At 37.4% G+C, this 15,040-nt stretch overlaps 1 protein-coding gene across 8 annotated transcripts in view; it reads left to right on the forward strand.

Annotated features, from left to right (window-relative positions):
• The window catches only part of RIC1 (RIC1 homolog, RAB6A GEF complex partner 1), a 46,533-nt gene extending 33,737 nt beyond the window's left edge, over positions 1–12,796 (forward strand). For 5 of the 8 annotated variants that reach the window (XM_031060761.1, XM_031060764.1, XM_031060763.1 and 2 more), the window contains 12 exons: positions 333–422; positions 1,055–1,215; positions 2,233–2,371; positions 3,433–3,549; positions 4,318–5,046; positions 5,370–5,528; positions 5,639–5,772; positions 6,757–7,043; positions 7,841–8,035; positions 9,795–9,984; positions 10,114–10,302; positions 10,597–12,796. In XM_031060761.1, the coding sequence (XP_030916621.1) occupies positions 333–422; positions 1,055–1,215; positions 2,233–2,371; positions 3,433–3,549; positions 4,318–5,046; positions 5,370–5,528; positions 5,639–5,772; positions 6,757–7,043; positions 7,841–8,035; positions 9,795–9,984; positions 10,114–10,302; positions 10,597–10,882 (2,676 nt within the window). In that variant the 3' untranslated portion in view covers positions 10,883–12,796. Of the gene's footprint in view, positions 1–332; positions 423–1,054; positions 1,216–2,232; positions 2,372–3,432; positions 3,550–4,317; positions 5,047–5,369; positions 5,529–5,638; positions 5,773–6,756; positions 7,044–7,840; positions 8,036–9,769; positions 9,985–10,113; positions 10,303–10,596 lie in introns of those variants that run through there. The other 3 variants (XM_005425577.2, XM_031060765.1, XM_031060768.1) reach the window with 2 other exon arrangements.
• Positions 12,797–15,040: the final 2,244 nt, after the last annotated feature.

Raw genomic sequence — 15,040 nt, forward strand, 5'->3', positions numbered from 1 at the left:
GTTTTATCTGAGAGTTCATGTGATGTAACTTTGGATGTAAAGCTTATAAATTCTGGCTAGAAACACATTTGAGAGAGTCCAGGGATGCCAGTAGCATGAAGAACTGTGGAATTGCATTTTGTAGGAGGAGGTTTGTCCTTCACATACTACTCTTTAGTACTTTGGTTATTTTAAACATTAAAAACTTCTTATTCATAGTCTTGCCACTATGCATAAAGCTTATAGAGATCATGCATGGCTTTAAGAAATTACCCATATAATGTACGTGTCTGTGTGTGTAAGTGTATAAAAATACATACCTATATGTCATCTGCTTGCTTTTATCTTTTCAGGAGCAAACTATGATGGTAACAGGTGGCTTAGCATGGTGGAATGACTTCATTGTTCTTGCATGTTATAATTTAAATGATCACCAGGAAGAGGTGAGATACTGTTCTTCAGAGTAAACATATAATGATTAAAATAACTGATCTGTATGACAGTAGTACTATAAGCATGAAATACATCGTGATATTGTGAACATGTTTATACACTATAAACTTTGGTGGCTTTTGGTTATATTCAGAGTTTATGTATTAATATATAAGTAATTATTTGCAGAAAATTTTTGTTGTTGTTGTTAAAAACTGTTTATTGCTGACTACAGTGAATCTACTAATTTTTCTGAAAACTTTGTGACGCTTTTGCATATTAGCATGAAGTGTGTTCTGAGATACCTGTTTACAGTGTTTTGGGACAATTTTACAAGCTTTTAAACTATATGGGCAGAGGAGATTTACTTACTCTTTGCTTTTTAAAACCTGTTGAATAAAATTCCTTCCTTATGGTTGTTGTTCAGTACTTCAGCTTTGGCTGTACTGTGCTTTAACTGCTTTGGTTATAATAATAAAATGGATGCAATGGATAAAATACCTGATGAAACAGAAACTCAGTAGTGTGTCTTGGTAGAAATTCTTGACACCCTTTCCACAATAAAGCAAATAACCAGAAGTGGAATTACTGTTACCTTCTTGGTAAACAGAACATCTATTCAAATTACTCCTTTTCCTTGCAGCTGAGAATCTACCTGCGAACGTCTAACCTTGACAACGCGTTTGCTCACATCACCAAAGTGCAGGCAAACACGTTACTACTGAGTGTCTTCCGGGACATTGTGATATTGTTCAGAGCAGATTGTTCCATTTGCCTTTACAGTATTGAGAGAAGGTCTGAGGGGTGAGTGTCACTATTTGAATGCTTTTGCAGTAAGGTACCTGTAGATCTGCTCTCAGTCTGAGTAAATTCCTACAATAATACAAAGATATTTGATAGCTGGTGGAGTCAGATTTTTAAAATACAGAGTGGTGTTATCTCTATGCACAAGTTCATGAGTGTTTTCATTTGCATGCATACTGATAGGCCTGTGCAAGGTAGAGGTAGGTAGTGGCTGATGTATGTACATTTCCAGCTGTCTGAACAAACATGTTCGTAAATTGTAGGAACTTGAAAACCAAATATGAATAGGACAAAAAGGGACTAAAAGACACCCATGTATTTGAATATTTTAAAATAAAAACATGTTTCTAATATTAGAAGCACTAATTAGTGAAGGGAAGGTGGCAGCAGACTTGCAAAGATGAAAAGGTTTGGTCTTGGTGAGGTGTTGAAGAATTGTTTTAGTACAAAAGAAGTAGCAATGTGAAATATGCCAGACGCTTTCAGACAATTAAGATTAGTGAATCTAAGGAGGAGATAAAGATTCAGAGATGAGGGGTTTAAGTCCCTATGTAGGTAGTTTTTCTTACAGTTATGTTATCTTCTTTTTAGCAAGAAGGGACCTTTTTGTGGTAGAAAAAAGCAAGTTGTTGATGAACTTCAGAGAAAAATATTTTTAGTGCTTTTAAAAAAAGGTCCCAACAGAATCCAGACCTGGAAAGTGTCTCATTGAAGGGTCAATAGAATCATAATCTGAAGTATCTGATATTGTCTTCTATACATGCACAGCTGCATTTTCCAAAGTATCAAGATCAGTAACCCATTTTAGGTTTGTTTGGTAACTTCATATGGAGTAGATATGTGGGCATTTCTACTGATTCCTGATTAAAGGAATGTCAATAGATTGTCAATAGAATGTCAATAGAGTAAATTGTTTGCTAAGGGTAAGTTGCTTATTTTCGTTAGGTTTACTTCAAGGTAGTTATTTCATGTTATGTACTGTTGTAAAATTTCTAAATTAAGACATTTTCCTTTCAGTCTTAATCCTACTGCCAGTATCCAAATTCTTCAAGAAGTATCCATGTCTCGGTACATTCCTCATCCTTTTCTTGTAGTGTCTGTTACATTGACATCGGTGAGAACAGAGACTGGCATCTCCTTGAAGATGCCTCAGCAGGTAACAGATCTCAAAATTTGATAGAATTGGTGCCTGAATTTGTTAGCTTAATCCTTAAAGGTTACCTGGCTGATAAATCAGTCACGAATCAGTGACTCTTCTATATGGTAAAATCCAGAACGTGCTTTTTCTGATGTTCATTATGTAGACATGTTATGTGGGAATTGGGGGTGAGGGGGTGGATAGAGAAGTAAGAGTTTAGAGTTTATTTCATACCTTCTCTTCTTAACTTGCAAAGTTTGAGACCAAGTCTTGGTGAACAAATTAAATTTAACTCTGTCAAGGGTATGTTGCTCTATCATGTATTAACAGTCAAAAACCAGAGCAATCCATGGCATTAGGAATTACCTACCTTTCTTGCAACAATATGTCCATTACTCAAAGAATAAATACAAAAAATGAAAAGACGGCGTATGACCCTATGAGGCACTCTTTGTCAATTCTGCAACAGCCAGACAATGACTTAAGATGTGAAAGTCCCTGTCTTAACTTCAGAATTTTGTCAGGGCACTGAAAGCACATGCAGAGAGAACTTAGATTTTTGTTGTAAACAAAAATGGAGTAGGTTTAACTGAGCAGAATAATTTGCTTTCTTGACACACCTTACTAAAACAATTTTTCTCTAACTGCAGCTAAATAAAAGTTCAAAATGCTGTACAAGTGTGGCTCAGCTCTTTTTGGCTCAGCTCTTGGGTTGTGTACCAGTGTTAGTCTTTGCAGTCAGATACTGGCAATCATACTGTGATGATACTGATAAGAATACAGAGCTTTATTTTCCATAGAATGCTGGTGGGTTGCCCATTTTAAGACACATGGTTGGAAAAAGTCCATATTAAACACATGGAATGAGTTCGGTGAATAAGAAACCTTCCAATATTTACTCCTTTGCACAAGAACTGGTTCTTGATTTTTCTGAGTCCTTCTATATTGAATTCAGTGTTAATCATCTCTGTAAAGAGGGACATTTAATTTACATTTTTTCTGGGTTTTTAATGTGGTGATAAGTAAAATTATAATTCAAAAAGCTTAAATAATTTGCATAATATTCTTTCTATCCTTAGGCTTGTGAAGCTGAAAGTATTATGCTTAACTTAGCAGGACAACTTATCATGTTGCAAAGGGATCGATCTGGACCCCAGATACGAGATAAAGATAATAATCCTAATCAAAGAAAGCATGTGAGTAAATATATGTTGAGTATTGTGTATGGCTTCAAAGATGGCAGTGCTGGAAGAAGCTGTGCAAGAGAGTGGTCCAGACATAAACAAAATAAGACTATAAGCAAGGCAGTATCTATGCTTACAGGCAGAATTGTTGGCTGGAAGTATATTAGCATTTGCTCGTGTTCGCTAGTTATATTGAAATGAGATAGACAAGCTTTAAGAGTAAAGATACTGCCCAAAATTTCATATGCACCAATAACAGAAAATCTCTAGTCTGTCCAGAACTGTTTTGTATGTTTATGGAACATTATCATTTTTTGCAGAGTACATTTACAGAGTTCTTGGCAATAACAATAATAGAAATCAATTACTGAACTCTCAATTCTTCTGAGCTGATGGAAACCAATTCTATGTGAAACAAGCACATTGGGAGAGTGAAATTTGGAAAATTCAGATAAAGATTTGTCAGTTCTAGGTTGGACTTGGGGGCTAACTGAAGAAGCAGAGAACAGGTTTTTATTTTTCACGTTTATTCTTATCTCTCTGCTTGCTGACTAAGTATTAAGGAGTTTAAAAAAAAAAGAAGTGTCTTGAGTTAATATAGGTATTAAGTGGTGTTTTGTCACATGCTAGGATGCAGATAAGAGAGAAGCAGATTTGTTTCTTCTTTGTTAGAAGGAAAACATGTTTGAAGACAGTACTTAGCTGAAAAATAGAGTTTTTGTGAATAGGGTAAAAATAAAAGGAATAATGGATACTGATTTTTTTTTTCATTTTAAATAGCTGCCTTTTTGTGCTCCAGTTGTCCTAGCCCAGTCTGTTGAAAATGTATGGACTACTTGCAGGATTAACAAACAGAAACGCCACTTACTGGAGGCTCTGTGGCTCAGCTGTGGTGGGGCAGGTATGAAAGTCTGGCTTCCCCTGTTTCCCAGAGATCATCGAAAACCGCATTCCTTTCTGTCAAGACGGATCATGCTGCCTTTCCACATCAACATATACCCATTGGCTGTTTTGTTTGAAGATGCCTTGGTTCTTGGTGCTGTTAATGACACTGTGCTCTATGACTGTTTATACACTCAAACCAGTGCTAGAGAACACTTAGAGGTTCTCTTTCCGTTCTCCATTGTTGAGAGAACCTCTCAGATCTACCTCCATCACATTTTACGCCAGCTCTTGGTTAGGAACCTTGGTGAACAAGCCTTGCTTTTGGCCCACTCCTGTGCCACATTACCATACTTCCCTCATGTACTAGAACTGATGCTTCATGAAGTGCTGGAAGAAGAAGCTACCTCGCGGGAACCCATTCCCGACCCTCTCCTTCCCACTGTGGCGAAGTTCATTACAGAATTCCCCCTCTTCCTGCAGACAGTTGTTCATTGTGCTAGGAAGACAGAATATGCCCTGTGGAATTACCTTTTTGCTGCTGTTGGAAACCCAAAGGACTTATTTGAAGAGTGCTTAATGGCCCAGGACTTGGACACAGCTGCCTCTTACCTTATTATCCTACAGGTAACAGCACCAGATATATTGCAAGAGTACTGTATTTACTAATATTGCAATATTTTTAAAATAATGTAATATCAAAGTTGTGCATGTTCAACAGATCTTAAATGTAACAGTTTTCTGTTGATATTATGTCCATTTATGAAGGGTGGTAAGATCATGCAGTGTAAGTAGTTAGTTTACTGTTTTAAATGGGAAAATTATAGCATGAAATTTATTGTTTATAATCTTTGGTATACTCCAATGTGAAGTAGTGTGGCTTGACTTAGTAGAACTTCTGATGTTCTATAGTAAAAGTAAATCACTTAATTATGCTTTGTTGCTTGCAGAATATGGAAGTTCCAGCAGTTAGCAGACAACATGCTACTCTCCTGTTTAATACTGCCTTAGAGCAGGGAAAGTGGGATCTCTGTCGTCATATGATTAGATTTCTTAAAGCCATTGGCTCTGGAGAAACAGAAACACCCCCAGCTACACCAACAACTCAGGTTTGTGATGAGAAAAGTAAATAGTGTGCATCAAGCCTTGTATGATTAATCTTCATGTTATATATCATGTTTGGCCCTTTCAGTGTATGTTTTGGTTTTCTTGCTTTTAGGAACCTAGTTCAAGTAGTGGTTTTGAGTTCTTCAGGCATCGCAGCATTAGTTTATCCCAATCAGCGGAGAATCTCCATAGCAAATTTAATCTGACAAAAACACTGAGTATGCCCTCTGGCCCATCTGGAAAAAGGTAATGTCTTTTCATTCCCCACTTTATTAGGTAGAGGACTAACTTCTTACTAATTTAAGTTATAGAAATAAATGGTTTGATAGATTTGTCATAATCTCCTTCTACATTTTTTGTATTTATAATTCCACAACTTTTGTACTGTTTATGTCTCATAACATTCTTGAGAAAATATATTCTCACACATGTAAATACATATATGTATGTTTGTATGTATGCACAGGCATGCTTACCTAGATATTGCTGACCCAAAGACTCTGAAACCACTGGATGTGGTACACATTACATGTGTAGTAATTTAAGTAGCTAGTGAGATCACGTGTCACATATTTAAAGGACCTCGTTTTCTGAACAATACATTTTGAACTGCTCACAGTTCACAGCATCACAGTGTACTGCTCTGCTACTGTGCACATTTTGATCTGGCACTGTGTTTCCAAGCTACAAATAGAACCTTTTATGCCTTGGGGTGAACCCCTCTAAAGCTGCTGTATACTGACTTGATATTGATAGGTATTACAGTTCAGAAGTAGGATTGAACTGAAATGATTGTCTTTGCTTTGGCGTTTTTCCCCATCCTGATTTCTAAAACCATCCTAGTATAAATTATGAATTTAGGAATTTTTAATAGAGAGTACTGTCTTAAAGGTTTGGATAGGAAGGGCTGTGGGCCAATACTTGACTACTTCTCTAAACTTTGCAATGTCATCTGCCTTTTATCTCCTACTTTACTTTTTTCTGCATTGCTAATAGTTTAAGGCTCTATAAAAACTGCTGCTGTTGTAACTTAAATCCTTTATTTCACCTACCTGTTGAGGCAGTGGGACCTTTTAGAGAATGCAAACAGCAAGGAATTAGGGAAACTGCTTCTGCTGTTATATAGAAAGCTCCCCTTTTACTACTCTGGTGATTCAGTGTTCTGCAGTTGTGGCCTTTGTGACTCAGCTTTATCAGTGTTCACTTGGCTGTTCTGTGCTGTGTGTGTAGGTGGAGTAAAGACAGTGACTGTGCTGAGAACATGTACATTGACATGATGCTCTGGCGGCATGCTCGGCGTCTGCTGGAGGAAATCAAGCTGAAAGACCTTGGCTGCTTTGCTGCACAGTTGGGCTTTGAGCTGATCGGCTGGTTGTGCAAGGAGCGAGCCAGAGCTGCCCGTGTGGAGGATTTTGTGTGTGCTTTGAAAAAGCTACACAAGGATTTCCTCTGGCCATTTCCAGTTATACCAGCTTCATCCATTAATTCACCTTTCAAGAATGGAAAGTACAAGACAGGTACAGTAACATCTGAGTTTGATAGATTTCAAACTCAGATTTCCCTCCTGCAGTGCTACATCTGTGAATCTCAGTCTGTTCTGCCTCTGTTTAGCCAAGATAAGAACAGGCTGAGGCTTTCCACCTGCATAGCTTTCTCACACAGAGTGTATTTTTTGAAGAGATTCTGTTCTCTTGTGTGATTACCATTTCTGTTGAAATCTCCTCCTGCTTTCTCAGGTACTGAATTGGACATCACTGTAGATGTTGAACTCAACATGGAAATTGCTTCAGTGTAAATTCTGCTGCAGAAAATTACTAAATTCAATATTCTTTTGTAGTCTTTTGATGACCTTTTGATTAACTTTTTAAAAAATAAATAGTAATGTTCCTAATGTTTGAAATTTACTTTGTTGATGGTAAGAACTTTGAAGACTTCTAAACCTCCTTTATGTTACTGATCTCTCAGTTCACTACCTTACCTCCTCACAGCAAAGTTGACACTTGCTACCTTATCTCCATATGGCAAGGCTGACATTGCTGCCAAGTCTTCCTCTTTTTAGTAACAGCATCATTATTTACTTCTGTTGATGCTAACACTTTATTACATCATACTTCTTTTATGCCCGTGCTCTCATAAAAAGCTGGTCAGAAATTCCTGAAATGCCTAAACTTGCTGCATTCCCTTGAATTTCATTGGTCCCCTGAATATTGACTTAGATGCAAGTTTTAGCTTCCGGAAATGCCTGGAGAGAACAGTCTAAATTTCCTTGTGGATACTTACATGATTTTTCTATGGTGTGTTTTGATTTTTTTAGCTGTGGGGGAACAGCTACTAAAATCTCAGTCTACAGACACCTTTGTAAACATGGAAATGGACACAGGGATTTCAAACACACCTCGCAGTCGTAGCTGGCTTGGAACTATCAGCTCTTCTCAGAGAGAGATTGATACTGTTTCATCCCATGGACCACACATGCAAGATGCATTCCTTTCTCCTTTGCTGAGTAAAGGTTAGTCACTCTTCCTTCTGTCTGCTCATTGGAAGAATGTGAAGTGTGTGCTTATATCTTGATATTTGTGTGTCACTGTTGTATTGTCCCTTCTCAACTACTGACAAGAAAAATTCAGGAAAAAAAAAGAAAGGACTTACTGAAAAGTGAACTGAAATTTTTACAACAGAAAGGTAATGCCCATGTTGTACATTTCTAAGTACATGAAGTTGAATATGGAATAGATATTTGCTGAATTTTCTATCTGTGGTGATAACTTGAAGTTCAGTATTTTTTCAGTCTGGATAGGAAGAGTGTCCTATGTTGTGGTTTTTTGTTTCCTTGTCTCTTGCATAAATCAGCCTCTTGCATGGATTGGAACAGCTCTAATTGCATGAACTTTGTGCTTTTGGGTTTCCTAAGAATGATATTAGATATATTACTTATTGAGGAAGTTGAGGAAATTAGAGATCCATATAGTTGTATTTTTTCCAAAGGCTTTATGTAAATTGCTTTTTAGAAGATGCAATGTATGATGAGCTTACTAAAATAGAACTTGTATTTTGTATGTATTTTTTCTGAACACAGAAGGATATGGGAAGAGTTTGTCAGACCATTGTAGTCTTTTTTAATTTTTGTATACTTCCTCTTGTCCTTGAGCATAGAATGTTTTCAACAGCATCTAAATCATGTGATTTCCACTCCATTAGGGCAAAGATCTAAGTATGTAGGGTGAGCTACAATTTCTTAATTTTTACAACTGTAGAGCCCGCTGTGAGATTCAGAGCATTTGGAGATGTTTTCTGTCTGCTTGGGCACGGTCTCATTTTATTTCACTCCTGTTTCTCATGTTTTTTAAATCTGGAGACTGCAAGAAAATAGGTATCTCTTTTCATTGCATTGACTTTACTGCTGTCTGCCTCTACTGCTCTTTCTATAAACAGGTATATGTGGGGGTTGTTTTCTGAGCTGGATGAAGACCTTTGAGTTCAATGGACTTTGCTACACATTTTGAAGCAGTTTATTTCTAAAGAAACCAAATTAATAGCCTTCAAAACATTGCAAGCTGAATTCTAATAAAAATTTCATAAATTACTAATCCAGCACTGGTATTTACGGGCAAGAAGATAATCGAATAACCTTTTGACTTCCTAAATGTTTTCCAAGAAAAGATGTATATGCTTTAATATGGAAATAGTTCTCAAGAGCAGGTGCCTTCATGACTCACCACTGTAATGTTTTTAGCTTTGTTACTGTTCCTTTGAAAATTCTGTTACTGCACGTGCTCTTCACGTTTTTACTGGAAATACTTCTTTTTATATTTTGTGCTGGTAAATATTTACATTACAAAGCATTCAAAATCTTCGTGGTTTTGTGTGAAGAAAATAATTTTATATTAAAACTTCATTTTAACAAAATTTAAAGTTAAATAAGAAGAATTTTAGACAGACTGTAACCCTTCCTGAACTTAATTCTAGGACTATAGTATGCAAGATGCTGTATTGGTGCTTTTATGATGATTGCCAGCAGATACCTAGGATGCCTTACTGATAATAATTCTCCTGAATTATTTTTACTGGATAAAAAACTATTGCATTCCTGCAACATTAGTTCTACCATCCAGTGTGACAAGAAGAATGCTGAAGCGGGATGGACGATATGCCTGAAGTAACTGTGATGCACCGCAAAGCATTACTGTTTGTCAATTATTATAGGAAGTAGTTCAGAAATCCTGAGTCTAACTAAAGTAAGTAGTTTCTTTTTTCCTTATGTTTCTGAGTGTTTTTGATAGGTGATGAATGCAGCATTGGTTCAGCAACGGACCTGACTGAAACAAGTTCTATGGTGGATGGAGACTGGACCATGGTGGATGAAAACTTCTCCAGTCTAAGTTTAACTCAGTCAGAGCTTGAGCAGCTCTCTCTAGAGCTGGCCAGTAAAGGGCCACACAAGTCACAGGTGCAGCTGCGGTAAGTAATGACACCTTTGAGACTGAGAATTGCTGGCTTGCAGCATTTGGAGAAAGAAACAATCTACACAATCACACTGCAGTTTTTCTCTTGGGAGTAGAAAAATAAACAGCCTTTCTTTCCATATAGGTATTTGCTACATATCTTCATGGAAGCAGGATGTCTGGATTGGTGTGTTGTCATAGGCCTTATTCTCAGAGAAACTTCAGTTATCAACCAGGTTTTCAGTATCATGCAGTCCTCTGATATTGATGGAGAAATCTGTCAGAATATCAAGACTGGCCTAGATGCTGTTGACAAGTGGGCTTCTACGGATTGGTAAGTGTTACTTTCTACTTTCATTTTCACTTGAGCTGTAGATATTTTGTTACCTAAAAAGTAACAAAAGTTATTACCTTAGCCTTATCTGAAACCTCACTTCAGAGACTGCGAAAAAAACCCCCAAAACACAAACCAAACCAAAACAAACCTAGAGCAACCAGCTTTCCAGCTTTTATTGTTTGATCAAGGTTGCCTTTTTCTCTTTATTTGTAAACATTTCTGCTTTTCAGGCACATGACAGAAGTACTAATTTTAATTCATTTATGGTGTTTCATCCCATTCTCTTCCTAGCCCTGGGTACAAGCCATTTCTAAGTATCATCAAACCACAAATCCAGAAACTAAATGAAATAGTAGAAGAGCAAGTACAACCAGAAGCATTTCAGCCAGTGAATCCTTCTAAGGTTCCTGAACAAGCAAACCCAAGAGCTGAGGAGAGCAGGACTTCATCTAGCCATGGCACTAATCCTCAGAGTGATGCTGGAAGCAGCAGTGCAAGCAGACATGAAGAGGACAAGGCTAAGACAGAGGATGAGGATTCATTCCAAGAAGGCAGTTATGACTGTGTTGTGTCTTAAATGGAAGGTGAAAAACTTCCATTTGTTCAGGTGTGAAAGGAAGCAAACCAGCTCCTAGATCTGCTTCTGTGTTTTGGATTTGAACTCTTTTTTTAATTTTGTTTGTTTGTTTTGGGTTTTTAATATTTCAATCTTTGAAATTTTTAATGGGGATAACTAAACACCAATTTCATCAAGTAATTTCAAAAGGAGGTGTGACTCTTTTTTGATGCAATGGCCAGACTGCAGCTTTACATTTTGATACTTTTAAATAGTGTTGGAGAGTGAACACACGTGGAGACAGATTCAGCCTATGTTCATCAGTACCTTTACATCACCAACACGTTCCGAAGAAACTACTTACATCTTGCTTGAGTTTAAAAGGCGAAGAGGGGATTAAATATAAAAACTGTTTTCTTTGCAGCTTGCCTGCCTAAGAAATGTCTGATCAATGCAGTTCAGATTGGTTTGATACCGATATTTTGTATTAAAGGACTGTAAAATATATTGTATGTTTTTGTGAATAATCTTGTACAAATACTCAAGACTGTACCATATTTGGAGGTACTTATGTGTATTTGCATGTTTCTAGATGACTAGTAAAGTTAAAGCAGAGTTGCACTTCTTTCTGGATGAGGCATACTTTACTGACCTAACATTGACACAAGGTGGCTTACCTGTTTTTTTACTGCCACTTAACAGATCTTGTAGTTGGGTTAAGGGACTGCTGAAGGTTATTTATTTAATTGTAAATTCTTTTCTGATAAATGGATTTTTTAAATGTAAATAATCATCATATACTCTTGCTATGGAAAACTAGTTTAACAGCTCATACTTAAACATTTTTCAAACATTTTATAATATGCATACTTCTAACATATTTAACTTTCATACAATGTTATGAAAACCTGGCTGCAGAAGTCTGTTGCTTTGAGGTACTTATTTTTTCTAGCTGCTGTCCCTATGTAATAACTACCTGTAACAGTATTAATTTAGATATTAGCTTGTTTGTACTGTGCAATCTGAACAAAAATGCAACATTACTCATTTTATACACGATAAACTAGTTTATTTTTTATAACATCATTTGATTACTGACATGGACCAAACTAGTCATCGTAGGGTAGTTACAGCATCTGTTGCTTTTCTAGTGTAGTTACTAAATGCACATCCATTTAAACTCTGAAATTAAGACTATTCACAATTAAGTTTTAAATGAATTGTGGTTTCATCATCTTTATTTCCTTTGTAGATAAGATCAAGTGCTTTAAAATGTACAGCTATTAAACTGTTGCTTTAGAATGGCTTTTCTAAGCCAATACAACCAGTACAAGTGCAATAATTGCGAGTATTACGTGGAAAGCTGGAGCTATTAATGAACGCAACTTGAACTTCATTTTAAGAGTTGAAACTTGAGACTGAAGTTAGAGGAAAGAAACTCAGTCTGAGTCCCAGCATTAAGCTTATTCTGCATTGTAGCTACTGGTTACAGATAATGTCTATCATACCTACAAGTCTGTTGTGACCTGACGTCAAAATTCATTACTGTTTTAAGGGGATAATACTTAAAGCTTTTTTTATGATAAACCTGCTTAATCTATGTTAAAAGAAATAAAAACTGTGCTTCAAGTTCATATTTTTCTGTGGTTCTGTGGTAATGATGTAAGCCAAGCCCATCCTGGTCAGCATTCTGCTGTTCAGGTTTTGGATCTGTGCAAGTAAAACATACATTAACTGAGAAATTAACATTCTTAATATTCATATCTTACTACTGTGCTACTGTTGTTTAGCAGGTAAATCTTTTCAGTTGTGAAATTTTAGAAGTTTGTACTTCTTTAGTAGTAATTATCTCTATGCAAACCTTACATGCTAATTTTGTATTTTGATTTCGCTGCTGTTATACTTGTAATTAAAAGACAAATGTATTCAACTTTACTTGAAGTTACTCCTGTGAAAAGGAACTATTTCTGACTGCAAGCCATTCAGGTAGGCCATCTTAGAGAGACAAAGCTCTCAGAGAAACCACCTGATGAAATTGTTTTTTATACTCCTGCAGCTTGTTTTTTACAGTATGAAGGAATCGAGCCTTTGCCTTATTTAGTGCATCTTTGAAGTTACATCCACCTGCTGCTGTGAAAAGAGATGTAGCAGGTTTAGGTGGCAAGGGTGTGGTGGCAAGGGAGGGCTGTGTCAGACAGAGCCAGTTCCAACAAACAAAAGCTGATGCCTACTCTCTGTAATGTATTTAACAAGGAGTAAAAAATGCTGTGGAATATGAGTGAGGAAGAGTCCTGCAGACAGCCAGGCCCATAATGGAGGAGCAGGCAGAGGTATTCCAGGCACTGGAACAGAGATTCCCTGCAGCCTGTGGCTCAATGCAAGTAAATACACACATTAAATTATATACTAAGTCTTGCTAATTAGCCTCTTACTGCTGTGGTACTGCTTAGCAGCTCAGTCCTTTTAGATGATGGGGAAGCAGGCTCTACACCTGCAGCCCACTGTGGAGCATGCTGGAGCAGATACCCACAGTGGCAGCCTTGGAGCACCCACAGTAAGCAGGTGGATGGATGAGCCCTGAAGGAAACTGCAGCCCAAAGGGCCCACGCGAGAGCAGATTTCTGGCAGCAACTGTGGGCCCACAGGGATCCATGCTGGAACAGTCTCTTCCTGAAGGACCACCCCACCAAGAGAAGAATCCACTTTGAAGCAGTTTATGAGAGACGGTATCCCATGGAGTGGACCCCATCCTGGAGCAGGGCAATAGTGAGAAAAGGAAGGAAGCAGAGAGGAAATTTTAGACTCTTAACTGACTATCCCCAGTTCTTCTACACCACTGTGAGAGAGAAGGCAGAAGAATGAATCTGGGAAGGAAGGGGAGGTTGGGGGAAAGTGTTTGGTTATCCTATTTTAATTTAATTGGTAATAAAATAATTTTCCCAAGGCCAGTTTGTTTCATCTGTTGTGGATACCAGTGAGTAATGTCCCTGTCTCAACCCATGAATTTTCTCATCCCATTTTCTCCTCCTGGTCTGCTGAGGAGAGGGTCAGCTGTTTGATAGGTACCCATCAGCTACCCAGGGTTAACCCTCCACAAAAGGTCTAGTCATCCACAAATGTGCACTATTTAACTAAAGATAGGAAAAATGGGCCACTTAACCAGTTGAGGATAAACATCTTTTTATGAAATTCCAACATGTTGACACTCTTTTCACTTTGTGTATCCAGCTCACATATAACTGGTTGATGTAAGATTTCCTCCTTCACAACAATTTGCACATCATCAAGTTTTCTTGGTCTGTTTCTCATCCTGTGCAAAACTAACTGTCCCAGAAAAACAGGAATACTCTGTATTCTTTGCTATTAGATCCTTTCACACCAGGTATATCTACAAAACTGCTTGAATCAAATTGCATTTCTGAAGGTAATTTTTCACTATCACTTTTGTCAACCCAAGTAAGCTAATTTTTCCTCAGCACGTTTTAGGTCAAAGAAACCAGTTAAAAGGGCTTTCAAGCCAAAGTGTCTCTAAGCTACAGGTTTGAGACCCACTGTTAAGTAAGCAGAAATACCTGAATTCATAATCTAGCCAGAGCCTGTACAAAGGAGGTCCTTTTCATAATAAACTGAGGGGAGAAGTTGTCTGTGGCTATAATGATATTATAAAAGATGATGGGTAACTTGAGGGTGGTAAGCTGGGTTCAACTGGAGGATGGATTTCCTACAAGAGAGAACATAAAGGCAACAGCCACAATCCAATGTTTCAGGTTCGTCTCCTGTCCTAGGGCTGAACACTGCTAAAGTACTCTAGTAGGCAGGGACAGGAATGGCAGCACAGGGTGAGTGGTGTAAGTCATCTCAGTGTTTAAGTAGAGAAAAGAGAGATACAAACTTGTTGAGTGTTCTGTTTATCATGTGGCCCCTGAAATAGAAAACTCCTTGGGCTTACTTATTCAGAGAGCACTGAGAAGATTTTAAGAGTCCAGAGTTGGAGCCTAAAGTTACTACATAGCAGACATAAAGCACCTAACTACTCTTTCCTTACTTTTATCCAAAAAACTCCAAACCCCCCAAAAACCCCCAACAAATACAAAAGAATAAAACAAAAAAACCTCACCGAACAATACAAAACAAAAACCTTGAAACAAAACAAAACCACCAGAACAGAACAAACCACCA

This window comes from Geospiza fortis, unplaced genomic scaffold (genome assembly GCF_000277835.1).
Source record: "Geospiza fortis unplaced genomic scaffold, GeoFor_1.0 scaffold491, whole genome shotgun sequence".
In the NCBI taxonomy this organism is placed as follows: domain Eukaryota; kingdom Metazoa; phylum Chordata; class Aves; order Passeriformes; family Thraupidae; genus Geospiza; species Geospiza fortis.